The 16,689-nt window shown below is 40.7% G+C and overlaps 1 protein-coding gene across 1 annotated transcript; it reads left to right on the forward strand.

Moving 5' to 3' along the window:
- The first annotated feature begins 260 nt into the window (after positions 1-260).
- Positions 261-7,324, forward strand: rsl24d1 (ribosomal L24 domain containing 1). The gene is made up of 6 exons (XM_007906672.2): positions 261-416; positions 2,567-2,680; positions 2,786-2,858; positions 4,697-4,760; positions 6,157-6,242; positions 7,065-7,324. Exons 1-6 carry the CDS (start codon positions 336-338, stop codon positions 7,136-7,138), a joined length of 492 nt encoding a protein of 163 aa, XP_007904863.1. The 5' UTR covers positions 261-335; the 3' UTR covers positions 7,139-7,324.
- The last annotated feature ends 9,365 nt before the right edge of the window (positions 7,325-16,689 follow it).

The raw sequence follows: 16,689 nt of genomic DNA on the forward strand, positions 1-16,689 counted from the left end.
GTCAGTCACACCCCGCCCCGCCCACAGAGGGGGCGCTGTCAATCACTCCCCGGTCCTCGCCCACAAAGGGGGCGCTGTCAGTCACTCCCCTGGCCCCGCCCACAGAGTGGGCGCTGTCAATCACTCCCCGGTTCTCGCCCACAAAGGGGGCGCTGTCAGTCACTCCCATGGCCCCGCCCACAGAGTGGGCGCTGTCAATCACTCCCCCGGCCACAGGAGGCGCTGTCCGGGGCGCCGGCCGCTTTGCCGCGGCTCCTCACGGGGATCGGCCATTTTGTTTCGCTCCCGGAGCCGGAGGAGAACGTGGAGGCCTCGGGGGCCGAGCGAGAGGAGGGATGAGGATCGAGAAGTGCTATTTCTGCTCGGCTCCGGTGTACCCGGGCCACGGCATGATGTTTGTACGCAATGACTGCAAGGTGAGCGGGGGCGGCGGCGGGGGCTGCGCCCTGGCGAGGCCGAGGCTCCAGGGCCTGAGGTGCTCCCTGGGCCCGGGGGCTATTCTATCGTCTATTTCAATTCTCTCAGAATCTGAGGATTTCTTTTATAATTATATTTATATTATAATTTAAAAAAAAAAAGCTGCTGGTGCTGGAGGAGGAAGGGAGTGTGTGTGTGTGTGTGAGAGAGAGAGAGAGAGAGGGGGTGGGGGGCAGTCAGGGGACTCAACTTCTTTGCCCCCCTTCTTTTTCCGGTCAGCCGGGTGTCTGACCCGTGCGGAGACCCATCACCGTTGCTTAAGGGTATCCGAACCAAGCTGAGGTTTCCATGCATCCCGCCTACACGGGGAAATTCCAGAGATAATAATAATAATAATAATCCTTGCATTTGACACACAGCGCTTTTCACGTCGGGAGGACGTCCCAAAGCGCTTCACAGAACACACTGTAAAGTGAATTGACTGTATGTTTGTGGGTGAACGCGGCAGCCAATCGCGCACAGCAATGTCCCACAAACAGTCGTAGATTGAAAATGACCAATTTTTTTTTGATTGTTGTTTTTGGTTTTTGGAGGGATTATTATTAGGCTCTGTGTGGAGTAAGGAAACTTGCCCAAGGTTTGGCCCTCTGCTGGGAATTGAACTCAGGTCTCTCGCTTGCAAAGCGAGTGCTCTAACCACTGAGCTACAGGACTCCACGAATATTGAGTGAAATGGAATGCGCGCTCCCTCCCTGCAGGGACGCAGCTACTTGTACCTAATTCCGGAAAGTATTCGGAGCAGGTTGTCAAGAGCCAAGGCTTGGGGACCCCAGGGTGTGCGTTGGGAGTACGGCTGGAGTCCAACCAGCTAAAGCTGCAGAGCTTACCATTGATAGCACTGTTTGGCAGGCTTTCCCTCTGCTTGCCCAGCCAGGACCACCAAACCCGTTAGAGCTTTGGCTTTCAGGGTTCAGGGGCCCAGAGTAGGAAGAGTCCCTGCCCCCAGTGACTGATCTTCTCTTCTAAGTCCTGCCGATGAGCCAGGCTGGCTCTGCTGTCATCAGCAATGCTCTGGAATACTGTGGACCTGCCGGGCTCATCAGGAACCGGGACCGCCACAGAGTACAGGGTGTTATAGTCGAGCCTGGATGTGATGAATACGTGGCTGAGGGGAGAGGCGAAGGCAGGCAGGCAATGTTGTGAAGGTTGGGGGAACCAGATGGGTCATGGCATGGATGTTGGCGTTTGAAAGTTTGAATACTTGGAGTGAATGTGTAATAAGGGAAAGAATAGGATTTGGGTAGTTAGTGCCAGTGGAGGAGGAACACTGTATTGACACGTTTTGTTACCTGAATCGGTTTTGTTACCTGTGTCCTTAGCTTGTAACCAAAAGTGCCATCCATCTGTTGAGATTGATTATAAGGTCATCTGTACATTATCACAGGATTCAGAGGTGATTTGTGAACACACATGAGTGTCATTTAGCTGAAATACAATGTGTGCATATCCTGGAAACTAATACGTGGAGGTGATTGAGAAATTAGTTTTTTTAGTTAACTCACCAAAAAATCCCAGTATTTATGGTGGAAATTAGTAAAAAAAATTGACTAACATGCTTATTAAACCCATTAAGTATTTCACTTAGCAGAAGTTGTAAATGATTTTCATTTCAATACAAGTACCTAAGATTAGCTCCTGTAGTTTTAGTGTGCTCCAATGTATATTTCCATAACAGTGTGTGGGTGTATTAACAGGTCCGATTGGTAACTAGCCTGTTGTTGGGTGTATAGTCCTGGAATGTTAATTTAATATAGCAATGTATTTAAACAAAGATAAAAGTTCTCAGTGGACAAAAAGCAAAGTTGCTGGCAGCCAGACTGGCTATTTTCTATTGATCCTAAACTGAGATTGATGTATTTTTACTAGTTCTTTGCTGAATTATTGAACTGTTTAAATTGAAAGGAATAGCAAAAACCTTTCTTAAACAGAAAGAGACAACATAATAGATCGAAACTAGAATTGCACTTCCACAGGACTCAATTTATAAAAAGCCTGCGGATCCAGAATAACAAGAGATATTCAATGCTAGTTGTCAGATTTGCCATGCTCTCATCCACTGTTGTAATTCATTAAATTTTTCTTTTTCTAGGTTTTCAGATTCTGTAGATCAAAATGTCATAAGAACTTTAAGAAGAAGCGTAACCCAAGAAAGGTCAGGTGGACAAAGGCCTTCCGTAAATCAGCTGGCAAAGAATTGACAGTGGTGCGTAACAGGAACATGTTCTCCATACTGCTTCTCTTTCTTAGCATTGTACATTGTTTTGAGCTCTGTTAGTTTTAACATTGTCCTCAATCTTTCATTCCTCAGGATAACTCATTTGAATTTGAAAAACGCAGGAATATGCCAGTCAAATACCAGAGAGAGCTGTGGTCCAAGACGGGTAAGAAGCTCTTCTACAGCATAGGATTTGTGTTCTGAATATATTAAATGTTTTGAAGAGGATAAGAGTTGTCTTAATGTAGCTAGTGAAATTCACTGAATGGTTGTATGCAGAGGAAAAGTCAACCCAAGAATGAGTGGCATCTCTGACATTTCAGATATTTTTGGTTATTTTCCACAAATGATTAAGGGAGAAAGAATGATTGAGTGAACAGAATATTACAAATGTAAGATGTTTATAGAGGGTCTTTCACATCAGGATGACTTAAAGTGCTTTGCGCAGTTTGCTGGAAGACAAAACTGGGTTGGGGTGGTGAAGGTGGCTGAAAGAGCTGTTGAAGAGATAGGTTTTGAAGTTTGGAGGGAGGTGACAAGGGGTGGGGGGATAGGTGGGGTATTCGGAAAACTCGCTTCCCAATGGTGGGGTGGATATCGGATTATAGGAGCAGCTCTTGTAATTGTGAGAAGCTGCGTTGCCATCTGACTGAAATCACTGACGTTGATGTTAAATGCGATCCGAATTGGAGAGGATAAGTGATGAGTGCTGGTTTATCAGAGCTTATGCAAGATGCAATCTGTCAAGAATAGGGTCAGGCAACTGACATAACTCTACTCTGGGTTTAGGCCTAAGGCATGTTGCTACATTAACTAATACAGATCCAAATTCTCACTGCACATATTATGAAATGGAAGTAGTTTTCATTCTCTGCTATTTAATTTTGAATGTAGAATTTCTGTGAGTTTTCTGGGCCAATCCTTCTACAGTGTTGGATCCTAATATGGGAAATTAACTGTATAATGGAGATGATATTCCAGAAAATTTTAAAGATGTGCTTCTTTTGTGGGGAACTATTTACAGTTTAGACTTAATAGACCTAAATTCTCTATAATAATCCCTATTTTGAACAGCTGAAAGCTTTAACAGTCCCAATCAGAAATTCAACAACAACATTCCATTTATAGAGCGCCTTTCACGTCGGGAGGACGTCCCAAGGCGCTGGACAGTTGGGTCAGGACCCGAGCAGGGGGGAAATGGTCAGGGTGAGGGGAGGGAAGGGAGGGAGCGAGGAGCGGGTAGAGAGTTGAGAGGGGAGCTGAAGGCACAGTCGAAGAGAAAGGTCTTGAGACCGGCTTTGAAGGAGGAAAGGGAGGAAGCAAGGCAAAGGCACTGGGGGATGGAGTTCCAGAGCCTCGGGGCTGAGAGGCTGAAGGCCCGGCCACCAATGGTAGGGCGGTTGGGGCGGGGGATGTAGAGCAGACCGGAGCCAGAGGAACGGAGGGTACGGGCAGGTAAGTAGGGGGATAGGAGGTCAGAGAGGTAGGAGGGAGCAAGGCCGTGAATGGCCTTGTAAGTGAGGATGAGGATCTTGAATTTGAATGCAGAAGTCCACGGAATAATACAGCAAGTCCAAGGAACCTGTGCAGTCTTAGTCTGGCATAAAAGCTGATATTCTTATACTACCTCAGTGTGTGTAATCTAAACACTAGTCTGGGTTAGATTATTACATGTATTCATGCATGAGCATTGTCAGTGGGCAAGCATAGTGTAAAGATCAAGTTTGAATTTTGTGGTAGCAGTTAACCAGATGTGATGAAGAGAGCTAAAGAGCATGTTATTGCTGGCAGCCAATCCCGGAAAATAGAGCAAATGAAGAGACTTTTTTTTAAAATTCCACTTTTTATCATATGTGAATGACTGGAGAGGCCGGATTATTTTAGAACTACCATTCGGAAAGCTCTCAATTTTCAAATGACCAAATGTTGGCTTGTTAATGAAATCCGTGTTTGAATAAAAGCATTATTTTGCAATCACACTAATGACACAATTGTGTTCAACAGTTGAGGTTATGAAGAGAGTTCAAGAAATCAAACAGAAACGGCAAGCAAAATTTATCACAAACAGGTGAGTGTGACAAACGGCTTCAGAGGGAAGAACTGAAGGACATTGCATTTAGTTCCAATTATTTCAGAAGCAAGATTTCAAATTTCAATTAAAACTTATCAAATGCAGCTATCTTTCTATGTACTAATGGTTTGTAATACGAAGGGTGTTAGCCACAGAATAATTGGATGCAGTTTCTCCCCAGCTAGGTTTGTTATCTCTTGTATTGTCTTGGGAGAGGGAGGAGATGTTGAATTGTGGTTTGGTATTTTCTTCTTTCAACTTCCTTCTCTGCCGCTGCTGCCTGAGTAAAGCTGAAATCAAGCCTCCCAAGATCAGTATTGTACAGTTATAAGCTGTGGCCTGGAAATTATGATATTGGTGGTTGGGCGGGCAAGCAGAAGAAAGTAATTCAACGAGGAGTTTAAAATGTAAAATAACTTGCAAATGTCTGCTCAGATTGAGCCCCAAACGACAGTATGAACTCGTAATCTACAATGATGTCCCAGTGCAGCACTCGGGGAGTACTATGATGCTGAAGTTGCTGTCCTTGGGATGAGACTTCATCTTGTCTGCCTGTTCATGAGAATTTTAAAGATCCATGCCACTATTTTGATGAAGGACAGTGTTCTCTTGGATTTCTGCACAATATTCCTCCCTCATGAATGTAACCAAAAATAATTACATGTTTAAATCTGGCAATTCATCTCATGGAGTTGCTGCTGCAGCTCAGCTGTCACGTTTGCCTACCTATATAATCAGTCCCGGCACTTCACAGAGCAAATCATTATGGGAAGCGCTTCGAGAATTTGCAGCGTGGGTAGGTGCTGTATTATTTCATTAATGGGTAAAGATACTGCCCAGAACAGAGATAATGGCTTGATTTCCTGATCTTTTGAGTTAACTGATCTGAAGCAGTTAGTAGTTGGAGCAGACTAATTGACCTGGGTGCTCCTGAATTTCGGGGGAAAAAAAAGGGAATTGGCCAGGATATCTCATTGCTCTGCATTGACTTCTGCTGGAAATTATGTATGTTAGACTGTTGGTGGAGTTTGGGCTTTACTAATCTCTTACAGAATTTTACCTGCATTGTTATGGTTCTAAAGAAACACTTGTTTTTTTACAAGAGACAAATGTATGCAGTTTCAGTGGAATAATTTTCCTTGCAAAGGCCTCAACAGTTCTTATTATTTGATGAGTTATTGTATAACAATTCCTGTTGTGTGCAGAATTCTTTGTTCTCTATATTAATATTGATTTGCCTACTCTTGTTTGCTTTTGATCATAAAGTCTAGTTTGGCAAGGTGACATGTGGAATGTGCAGCTTTAATGTTATTTCTAAAATACCTGCTTTATACTCTACAATGTTTAATAAAATTGGAAATGCTGATATGTGTTGAATATTCTGCTTTTCAAGATTGAAGAAAGACAAAGAGCTACAGACAAAGTCAGACATCACAGAGGTCAAACAGAATATCCATCTTCTCGAAGCTCCTCATGCAGGTAAGTGGCTGTAATTGTATAATGACCAAAAGGAAATCTACCGATCCTCCAATATTAAAGATTAACAGCATACGTGTTTAAATATTATTCGATCTGAAAAGAAGTTTTATCTTTATGAGAAAGCACACTTGTGCTATGCTTACTAGTGCATTTTTATAGAAAGCAATGTGTGCCATGGGCTGGAAGTCCTTTTTTAGTGCAGGAAGCCAGTTAGTCAGCACTGGAAGCTGGATTTACTGTGAATCCGGATACCGTTCTCTCACTATAGACCATCACTTTTAGTGAGATAGCGCTGAATGGTGCTATAACTGAGCTCCCCTGAATCTATTTACCAAAATAAACCTTGCATATTGCTTTAGACTTGCCATCCAACAACAAACCAATACATTGCAATATATAGTTTGGGACACAATACATCAAGTGACTGCTAGGATGGTGGAAGGCGAACTGGATGGACCTTGGTCTTCTTTTGCCCAGCAAAATAATATATTCTGATCTCTTATTTGTATTCTGTAACAGCTTTTTACAGCAGTAGAAACTTCCTTTTTAGAATCAAAATAATAAATCAATTTCATTTTCAGCATTCTGAATAATTGCACATCTACCAGATGAGAAGATTTTCATACTTCATTTCAGACTAAGTTGATATGTGGTTGTTTTTAAATTGGTTAGCAATATAATTGTCAAAGCCCCACAATTGAGAGTACTGTTAAAATAAAATTTCATTTTGCTATTGTGAGTCTTTCAGAATGAATTAGAACAACGTTTTCAGTTTGGTTCATTATGAGATGCGTAACTCTCATGTATGCTTTCTTTTAACAGTGAAGCCAAAGAAATTGGAACCGAAGTTGGTGCAGACTGTACAAGAAGATATGGAGATGACAGAAGGCTCCTAATCACAGAAGCTCGTAGTCTAAAGATGAGAGATTTTGTGAACTGTTTCCTCTTGTACTGTTGTTGGATTTTACCAGAAGCATTGAATTTATGGATTCCATCTAATGGTACCAAAAATCACTTTACTTTATACTTTTGAGAAAGTGGGAATGAAGACAAATTGCCAATAAAGAAGCCTCTATTATTAATCAGTGTCCTTTTTTTTAATTGAATTATAAATGGCTTTTTCTGCAACTGTAACTAAGATTGTATTTTATGGGGGATCTAGCTCACATGTCTAAATCTTGAGAGCAGCCTGGTTTTGCTCTCTTTCCGCTCCCCCTCCACACACACAGACTTATCTTGGGGCCTGCATGCTGCGATTGATCTGGCACAAGTCAATCATTACACGCTACCTGAGAAATGTAACCTCGCCCGAGTGGGATGCTTTCTGATAACAGCCCACATTGAGCTGGCTAACACCGAAACATTGAGCAGTGACGAGTGGTGATAAATGGTTACTTGTGTATTGGGCAGGCCCAATTTTCGAGTCCAAAAAAGAACTGAGGTAAACATGCCATTTGTCAAATAAATGTGACTTTGGTATAATGATATTCTTTAAACATTGCAAAATTATATGCACCACTTTTTAAAAAAAATTGTATGCATTTTGTCTATTTCCACCATGGTTTTTTTAAAAAGTGACAGTTCTGCATTTCCATTCCTACATTGTTGACTGAACAAAGCTGCCATGAGTTAATATGAAGATGCAACATTTAAATTGCCTTAGCAGCATCGTGACTTGTGTGGCAGAAGACACTTATTTGCAAACAAAACAAAGCCTGAAAATTAGTCAGTGAAATCGATTCAGTCCACCATGAAGCTGGGATGGTTTTGCCATTTGCTATGTAAAGCAGCTATGAGTGGCTTCAATCTTGTTTAAATAAAGGCTCAATTCTTGAAAATATATCTACTTAAAATGTTTTTGCTTAAGGATTGGTCTGGGCAGTGCTTGATTCCTTTTCTTGCTTTTCAAATATACTTACTAATTCTAAAGTAGTGCAAAGAATTACAGAAAAAAATATTCATCAACTGCTTCTCCTTCAACATCACATGTGGCGGTCCTCAGGGCTCTGTCCTTGGTCGGTCCTCTGTTTAATATGTACATGCTCCTACTGGGTGATGTCATCCAAAGGCATGGGTTAACTTCAACATGCATGCAGATGACTTCCAACTCTATCTCTTTGACTCATTATCAGACATCAAATCCTGGATGAGAGCCAATTTTCTCCAGTTAAAAATACAAAAGCCAAGATAGACCCTCCTGCTTGGCTGACAGGATCACTATTCATGGAGGCATTCTCCACCTCACCAAGTCAGTACAGAAACTTGGTCATTTGTTTGACCCTCAACTGTCTTTTAAAAGCTACATCCATGCTATGACCTGTTCTGCCTCCCCCCACCTTCTGCTGCCAGCTTCAGGCATTGACATCTGTTTTTTTTATAACCAGTGTTGCCTTGATAAATAGGATTAATGTGCACACAGCTGTCTCTAAGCAGCCCGTAGTATTTCTATGGCTTGCCAAACTAAAAAGTTCAGAAATTGATCCAAATGTCTATTGACTAATTTGCCAGTGGGACCAATTTAGAGGATATACCAGAGAACAGTAGATTTATTGTGAGAGAAGATGGGTTTCATTTGAGAGAAATGACGGGACAGTAGAAGCTCTGTCACATAGATAAAAAGAGAAATGGGGTATCACGCTGACTGACATGTTTCCTCTGATGTTTTCAGTTGTGCTAATGTGGAAATTGGAATGCAATCAAGTATTTTGCAAATGGAAATACAGTACAATAGATAATACCCACATGAGCATTGTAAGTGTTATCACAGGAACCCTTTCTGAAAAGTGATGCAAAGTGCAGTACCTAAATTTGCTTGATGTTTTCATTTTCCGAGTGTCAATATCTTTGAAAAATGATTTGATTTTGCCCTCTGATATTAGTGCTGCTCTGTGGCACGGCTGGGAAGCGGTGATTTATTTTTCTCGGCATCCCTAAGCCTTGTTGAAAGCGAGGAGCCCAGTGGGGAATGTTATGCGCGGCAGTTTCATTAAATGCTTGCTCGGCAGTGTGCCGAAACAACAGTTACAAATGTTCTGCAACAAGAGCAGAACACACGTTAAATAAAGGTTGTTAAGTGTTAAAAAAATGAAATGCTGCGAGGAGCTTCAATGAGAGAATTAGACCTGAATGAGCCCACAGGAGCAAGAGCAATTAAAATGTAGACAAATCTTGCTGTCCAGGTTGTGTGTTTTTTTTCATCGTAAAAATAACCAGCATTGCAGAGGAAATATGATCAAGTTTTTTCTCCTAACATCAGAGTCAATGCTGCCATCTGGTATTTTGATTACTGGGATCATAAGGACGCGAAGGGCGTTTAAAGCGAGACAACTGTTCATCTGGAGGAGCTGCCTACTTTGGCACTGCCTAAGTACGTGGTGGTCAACCTGTGGCCCGCGGGCCGGAAGAAGCCCCCGGGGGCTATCAAGACGCGCCACCCCCCCAACCCGAACATTGGCACAAATCCAGGTAAGTCTGTGTTCGGTTGGTGTAATGTGTTTTCAGTTTTTTCTTGATTGAATATTGATTTATGGCGTAAATCAAAAAATAATCAATTAAGAAAATTTATTTTGTTTTGGCCGAACTTAAAAGCCTAAATCTTAGGATTGGAGAGAGAACACCAATTTTGAGTAAACTCGACGAAACATGTGCGTGCGTACCTTAAATCTTTCCCATCCATAAATGGCTTTCAATGCACAACTTTAACTGGCAGATGAAACAACAACTTACATTTATATAGCGGCTCTCATGGAGGGTAGTGCCTCAGAGCGCTTAGATCTTGGAAATTCTCTCTTTAAAGAAAAAGAGCCCCGGAAAAAAAGACATTTATCTAAAAAAAATTAAGGATGGTTAAGCATTTCAGCTTGGATCATTAAAAAAAAAACTATTTTGCACTTGGGGAAAAAAGCATTGGCATGTGATAGCTTGACTGGAGGATGGCTTTGATGTTTATAATGAACCTTTGTGCCTGAGGAGCCTCAATATTGGGACTTGTTAAAGGAAATCGAAGCAGTTCGTTTGCAGGGCTAATGATCTGTTCATTCACCAGTGAAGGGACCAGGAAAGCAGTCACAATGGATAGAGTTCAGGTACAGTGTTTCTCTAAAGAGGCGAAATGCAATTTGCAGTCGGTGGTTCCAGTTAAATTATTTTTTAAAAAATGAATGACAGATGTAAACTCCTGCCAGGTTATTTAACATCAGACAGTCTAGCACAGTTCCCCTTGGCTAGTTTGATACATATTTGAAGAGNTTTTTTTAATATACAGTTGAACTGCTTGAGAAACAATTAAAATGATTTCTGTGGAAGTAGGATGATGTTCAAGGCTTGGAGGCGTTTCACACACTGATCATTGACGGAGAAATGTTAATTTTTTTTAAAAAAGGGCAGGTTGGGCACGAGTTCCACATTTCAGAGTGGTTGGTTTTGCTGAGAATCTTTGTGAAGCCCTGGATAAGTGGGAGATGAAGAGGAAAAGAGATAGGAAAAGCAGCAGATCTCATACGAAAGCTCAATGAACAAATGGGGTGGGGGGGTGCATGAGAAGATGAGGTGAAGTAAGATGGGCTTCAACAATAATATTAGGTGCTCACACACACACACACACATTTTGTCAAATGTCACTGGAAATGTGATAAGACACTTCAACCCTGGCTCTATAGTTTTCTTTGTAGGCTATTGACGCTGAGGTCAAGTTGTACCCCATTGCCTCCTGGGTTGACATCCGTTAACTTGGTGCATCGAACAGAAACTCATCTTTTTTGCAAATCAAGATTTACGACTGAATGTAATTTATTATTATAACTTAAACATGAATGCTTTTCAGTGGCCAATTGATTGTTAATTTTTCTCTTCAACCGTGCCTTCAGCTCCCCTCTCGACTCTCTACCCCCTCCTCGCTCCCTCCCTTCCCTCCCCTCACCCTGACCATTTCCCCCCTGCTCAGGTCCCGACCCAACTGTCCAGCGCCTTGGGACATCCTCCCGACGTGAAAGGCGCTCTGTAAATGAAATCTTGTTGTTGTTGATGTTGTTAATAGACAAGGTATTGTCTTGGTGTCTTGCTGTAATGCCATTTTGTTTTACCAATTCTCAAATTCGCTGATGTATAATTTTGCTCTGTGCTTTTGATATTAATTGTGCTGCATGTTTTTTTTGTCAGCTGGAAATGTACATGAGTCTTGGGATAGATTTGATGTTTGCTTTAATTCACTGTAATAAGATGTCTTTTCAACAAGTTTGTGTTACAGTTCCTTTTGACAAGATAATTAAACAATTTTTTAAAAAAATGGTGCTTTATTGAATCAAGATACATTACAGATCACAAGATATCTGCAACTGTCATATGCTGAATTATTGTGCACAGTAATAGGGTGTGACATGCTTTTGTGCCTGGAATCAACTGTGTAGTTCAAGAATGTGGATCAGATTTGTTATTTGTGGGGCTTGAATTGGTGACAAAATAATTCTTGGTTACAGCGTATCCCATTCTGTGCTCTAAAAAACACGGAATCTGAGCATTTGCATTCGTTATAATCAGGTAAAAATGTTCACTGAGTGGAAAAGTCAAATCAAAATTAAATGGAAATTTTAGTCAATCATGGTGTGTTAAATGCAATTATCCCCAGCTCTCTAAATATGCAGGATGAAGGTGTTGGGTACACATTTGCCTCAATTTCCATATACATGAATGAGGTAGATTTGTTGGCTCACTTTATGGTTCTGTCAATGATGTGGCAGGCTATGTGAATTACATATTAAATAGTATTGTTGTATTATAAGGGGTGACAATCACTGTTGCTGAACTGAAAAAGGTGGCAGTACGGAATCAATCACAGCAATTGCAGCAGGTGGTCTGTTGTTGTGCTGAAACCCTAAATAACAGGTAAGAGATATCCAGCCAGGACACATCAGACATTGTGTATGTGTTCCAGTGGGTCAAATAGTTGCTAGTGCTTGGTTTACAAGAGGGGAATAGTCACGTGGGTGATGTAGGAGAGGACTTCTGGTATCCATGGTAGCCTGGCCCAAGCCACTACCTTTAGGAAGGGCAGAAAATTATCAATACAAGTGAAATGTTTTCATGACAATATTATTTTTATTATTTGGATGATAAAATAACTCATACATACAGTGTTTGTTTTCGATAACTAGATAGGTAATAATCTAACATACGCTACTACTCTACCTGGTTTATTCAGCCAATGGGCACTTCACGTTGGAGACTGCACGGCATATTTGTTTATTGGAATAAGGCTGAAATTAAGCATTTGTAGTGGCCACTTACACTAGATTGTTCGGAATCATTAATTTTATTCTGTGTACACACCAGAATGTAGCTCTCTCTCTTAGTACTGCATCAGTATTTACATCTATTTCTGTTGTAATGACTATTTTATTGGTTTTAGATACTGTAGTCAGTCTTGCAAAGCCCATAGCAATGTTCTACCATAAAGAAGAAAAGCTAATCTCCTGAGTATATCTTTGTAGCCATCATCAGTCTGCAGTCCGCAAACTCATGGAACGCTAATTTTTGCTGCATAAAGATTGACACTTGCTTCTTTGTCAGTTCAAATGCTGCAACTCTCGTGAGCTGTTAGTTTGTACGCTCTGAATTAGCCACTATTTTTGTTTGGTCAATATTCTGTAATAATAACCTCCACTGTAATCTTACTTTAAGTAGATAATATTGGGCGTTAAAGTTGGGGAATGAAACATCCATCCATCTTTGCACTGAAGCTGCAGAGTCTTTCCCTAACCATCAGTGCGAAGACTATAAATCAGTCACCGAGTGATGCTTTTTAAATCAGTCACTTTGATGTATTACTCACACTCTGCTATTGATGCATTTTTATAAAGTTTGATTCTAATGTAGAATTCATCAGAGTATACCAGAGCATCAAAAAACTCAGTAAAGTAAAGTCTAACATTGCCCTTGTGTAAACAGATAGAATTCTTCAAATCAGGAATCGCTGTGGTACAAAGGTCCACCTTTAGTTGAAGTGTATTAATTGGAGTCAGTGGTTTGTGACTCAGAGTTGAGAGTTACTGAGAGCGTATTGTCTTGTGGCGACAGATAACACCAGGGCATCAGTATATGCAGCCAAAAGGCTCCTCTCTTAGTCCTATTCCTGTTCTGAGTGTAACAAGGTGGATCTTGAATCAGCAGTGAGGAAAGGCATGACTCCACTTCATGTTCACTAGGCCTGTAGGGCTGAGCTGAGCAGTACAGGGATGAACATTGGCCTTTAGACACTGTTTGTTGCCTCTGGAGGTACCTTGCCCTTAGGTCAGTTACTAAACAATCACTTCTGCCACCACAGATTTCAATCGAAATTAGTTCTGATAGTTTGAACCATATCCTCGGGTGGCAGTATTCTCCTGCACACAGCTCATTTCCTAGTAGAATGAAAGACTTCTTTGTTGTTCAGGAACTTGAAGCGATACTCTACAAAAGAGAGTTCTGGACGTACCAAACACTGTGTCAATATATCAAGGTATGGAATACTTACCAGTAAACTGCATAAAACTGCCATGTCTCCCAATTAATTCATCAGTCTGACCTCAGAGATGCCTAAAACCACAGCAAATACTGATTGGCATGAGACATGGGTTGCAGCCAGGCTCTGTCAACACATCACAAACCTGGGCTCTGTCAGAAATAAATACTCAGTGATGAAAAGTCTTAAACGCTCTCAAATTTTATTTGTAGGATCTAACAAAGGAAGAAATATATTTTAAAAAAAACGTTAATGGTTTTATAATGGATAAAGGACTTATTAGTGAGAGGTATCATATCGTGAGTGGGTTTTATAGTTTGGTTCATTTTTGTGGATAATCCAATTTGCTTTGCTTTTTCTTAGAATTGCCAGTACAAATGGATGCTCACACCAAGCAATACTTTACAGGTGTAATGGTCTGCAGTATAGTTGCAATAAAGGTCTCTTTTAAAACACTCTGGGACGCTACACTGTGTTTGTGGGGGGAAGGGGGTTATATAAATGCAAGTTATTATTGTTGTTAATAATGTACGTTTCCCTTCAGATCGTATTATTTGGGAATGACTTCTTCTGTCCAATCATCACCTGATCTAAAGTATATTATCCCAAGATTGTTCCTCTGGAAAGCTGAGTATAAAAGTTTGCTCTGCTTGACTGGGTCCCACTTCAAAGGATTATGCCAGAACCACAGGATCCGATTGAGGTTCCTGATGGAACAGTTGTGACTTTATATGGCGTATCTCAAGGAACAGACTTATAGGCACTTCTGTCACTCCTGACTTGGGAAAAGCTCTTTGGCTACAGCTGTTAGTTAAAAAAGAGCAATTAGATAGATGCATGTGACGGAAGAGTATGAGAGATCATGAGAAATGAGCAAGGAATCTGCCCAAATGTTCCAAAAAATAAGAGATCACGGTGAAACACAGAATATCTTTGGAGCCTATTTCCCATTGACACACACAAATTGACAAGCATCATGTACAATACAATGTACTTATACACCCACAAAACACCTAGTCACTACATTTTACCATGTATATTGTGAAGCACTTTAATGTAAGGATTATTGTTATTATTATAATAATACAGTAGGATTCAATGGTTTAAAAGAAAATAGGGAGTCTCATCCACAGAATGTTGAATTTAACAATGTGGTATTGGATTGCAAACTGATATTGAAAACTGGCACCAAGAACAACATATAAATACATAATATCCTTAATACTGAGAGAGAGTGAGAGTGAGAGAGAGCAATAGCATTAAATACAATAAATGTAGGAGCTGTAGATTAACATGCCAAAAAAGGCATCAGACCTGTAAAATGTTGGAGGCTCTATTGCAGCTGTCAGTTCAAGAATGATGTTTCCTGCAGCATTCTGAAAATTGTTTTTTACGGATTAGACAAGCAAGTATTAAAAGGCTTTAGTTAAAATGGCCATCGCAATAAAACTCCTGGTTTCCAGCAGGTTAAAAAGGGTCATTTACACTTTTGATGTGGATTATATAAGCAATCAGAGTTTGAAATTTCACTTTGTTGTTCAGTTTGTTCACTTATGTAAAAGTCACCTTCTATTTCATTCCTGGGCTGATGTCTAATGTCCCTTTGCTGATTTAGTTTAGTGCAAGTGTAAAAGACGTTCTGCTCTGCGGCCAACATTTGAGAGAAGTAATTACTTTTTACTGTTCAACTTTTGAGGCGGAGGGAATAGGTCTCTCAGTCATTTATAATAATGATAATCCTTGCATTTGATATAGCACCTTATCAAGTGTTAAGATGTCTCAAAATGCTTCACAGAATATTTTGTAAAGTGGATTGACTGCGTAAATTGTGGGCTAAACGTACTCATTCCAGACGAAGATTCTACTTTTTAGTGAAAAAAAATCCAGATTATTTTAACATTTCTTCCACATTAATGATTCCCATTTTTGAAGGGAGACAAGGCCTGAGGTTCATAGGAACATAGGAACAGGAGTAGGCCATTCAGCCCCTCGGGCCTGTTCTGCCATTCTATTAGATCATGGCTGATTTGTACTTCAACTCAAATTACCCACATTATATCCACATTATATCTAAAGTAAAATAATAATAATAATAATAGCAATATAAGGTGCCTGCATCACCATTTGTGCCAGGCACAACCCTTTATCACACGGTTGCTCTTTCGATCCTCCTTTCCCAGAGGCAACTACTGCCCTATTTGTAGAGAGGTATAATTGGTGGATTTGAAGCTCCTTCAGCCCCATTTGATCTCATCCTGCCAAGATAGCAACCTTACCATCTTCCTATTGGAGCATCAAACAGTTTTCTTAAATGAGTCTAATTTTTTCTGGTCTCAACCACTTTTCCTGGTAACTCATTTCAACTCTTCATTATCCTCTGTGTAAAAAAAATAATAATAATAATAATAATCCTTGCATTTGATATAGCGCTTTTCAAGTCTTCTTGACGTCTCAAAGCGCTTCACAGAATAGACTGTAAAGTGAATTGACCGTATATTTGTGGGTGAAACGCGGCAGCCAATTGTGCACGGCAATGTCCCACAAACAGTCATGGATTGAAAATGACCAATTTATTGTTGTTTTGTTTTGGAGGGATTATTATTAGGCGTGTGGAGTAAGGAAACTTGCCCAAGGTTTCGGCCTGGCTGGAATTGAACCCAGGTGTCTTGCTTGCAAGCGAGTGCTCTAACCGCTGAGCACCAGGACTCCACAATACCTGCTGGGAACAGTCCTAAACTCAAACTCACAACTAAATCTATGATCTCTTGACTTGCCACCTCTGCGTCACCGAGGAAGTATCTTTCTCGACTTACTTTCGTTATCCCTTTGCATCTCCTGAAGGGTCCTACTCTCAAAGTTTCTTTCTCTTGTCCCTAAAGAGACATATATTAAAAAAATCATCAAATGAGTAGAGATTCATGTTCTTACCTCTTTAATGCAGCTAAGCGTGTT

The sequence above is a fragment of the Callorhinchus milii genome, unplaced genomic scaffold (genome assembly GCF_018977255.1).
Source record: "Callorhinchus milii isolate IMCB2004 unplaced genomic scaffold, IMCB_Cmil_1.0 Scaffold26, whole genome shotgun sequence".
Lineage (NCBI taxonomy): Eukaryota > Metazoa > Chordata > Chondrichthyes > Chimaeriformes > Callorhinchidae > Callorhinchus > Callorhinchus milii.

What these genes read in the sequence shown, in the direction of transcription:
- rsl24d1 (XM_007906672.2), top strand. Translation starts at nt 336, where the DNA reads ATGAGGATCGAGAAGTGCTATTTCTGCTCGGCTCCGGTGTACCCGGGC. An exon ending in CTGGCAAAGAATTGACAGTG is followed by an intron (nt 2,681 to 2,785) that starts GTGCGTAACAGG and finishes TTCATTCCTCAG; the next exon opens with GATAACTCATTTGAATTTGA. An exon ending in AGAGCTGTGGTCCAAGACGG is followed by an intron (nt 2,859 to 4,696) that starts GTAAGAAGCTCT and finishes TGTGTTCAACAG; the next exon opens with TTGAGGTTATGAAGAGAGTT.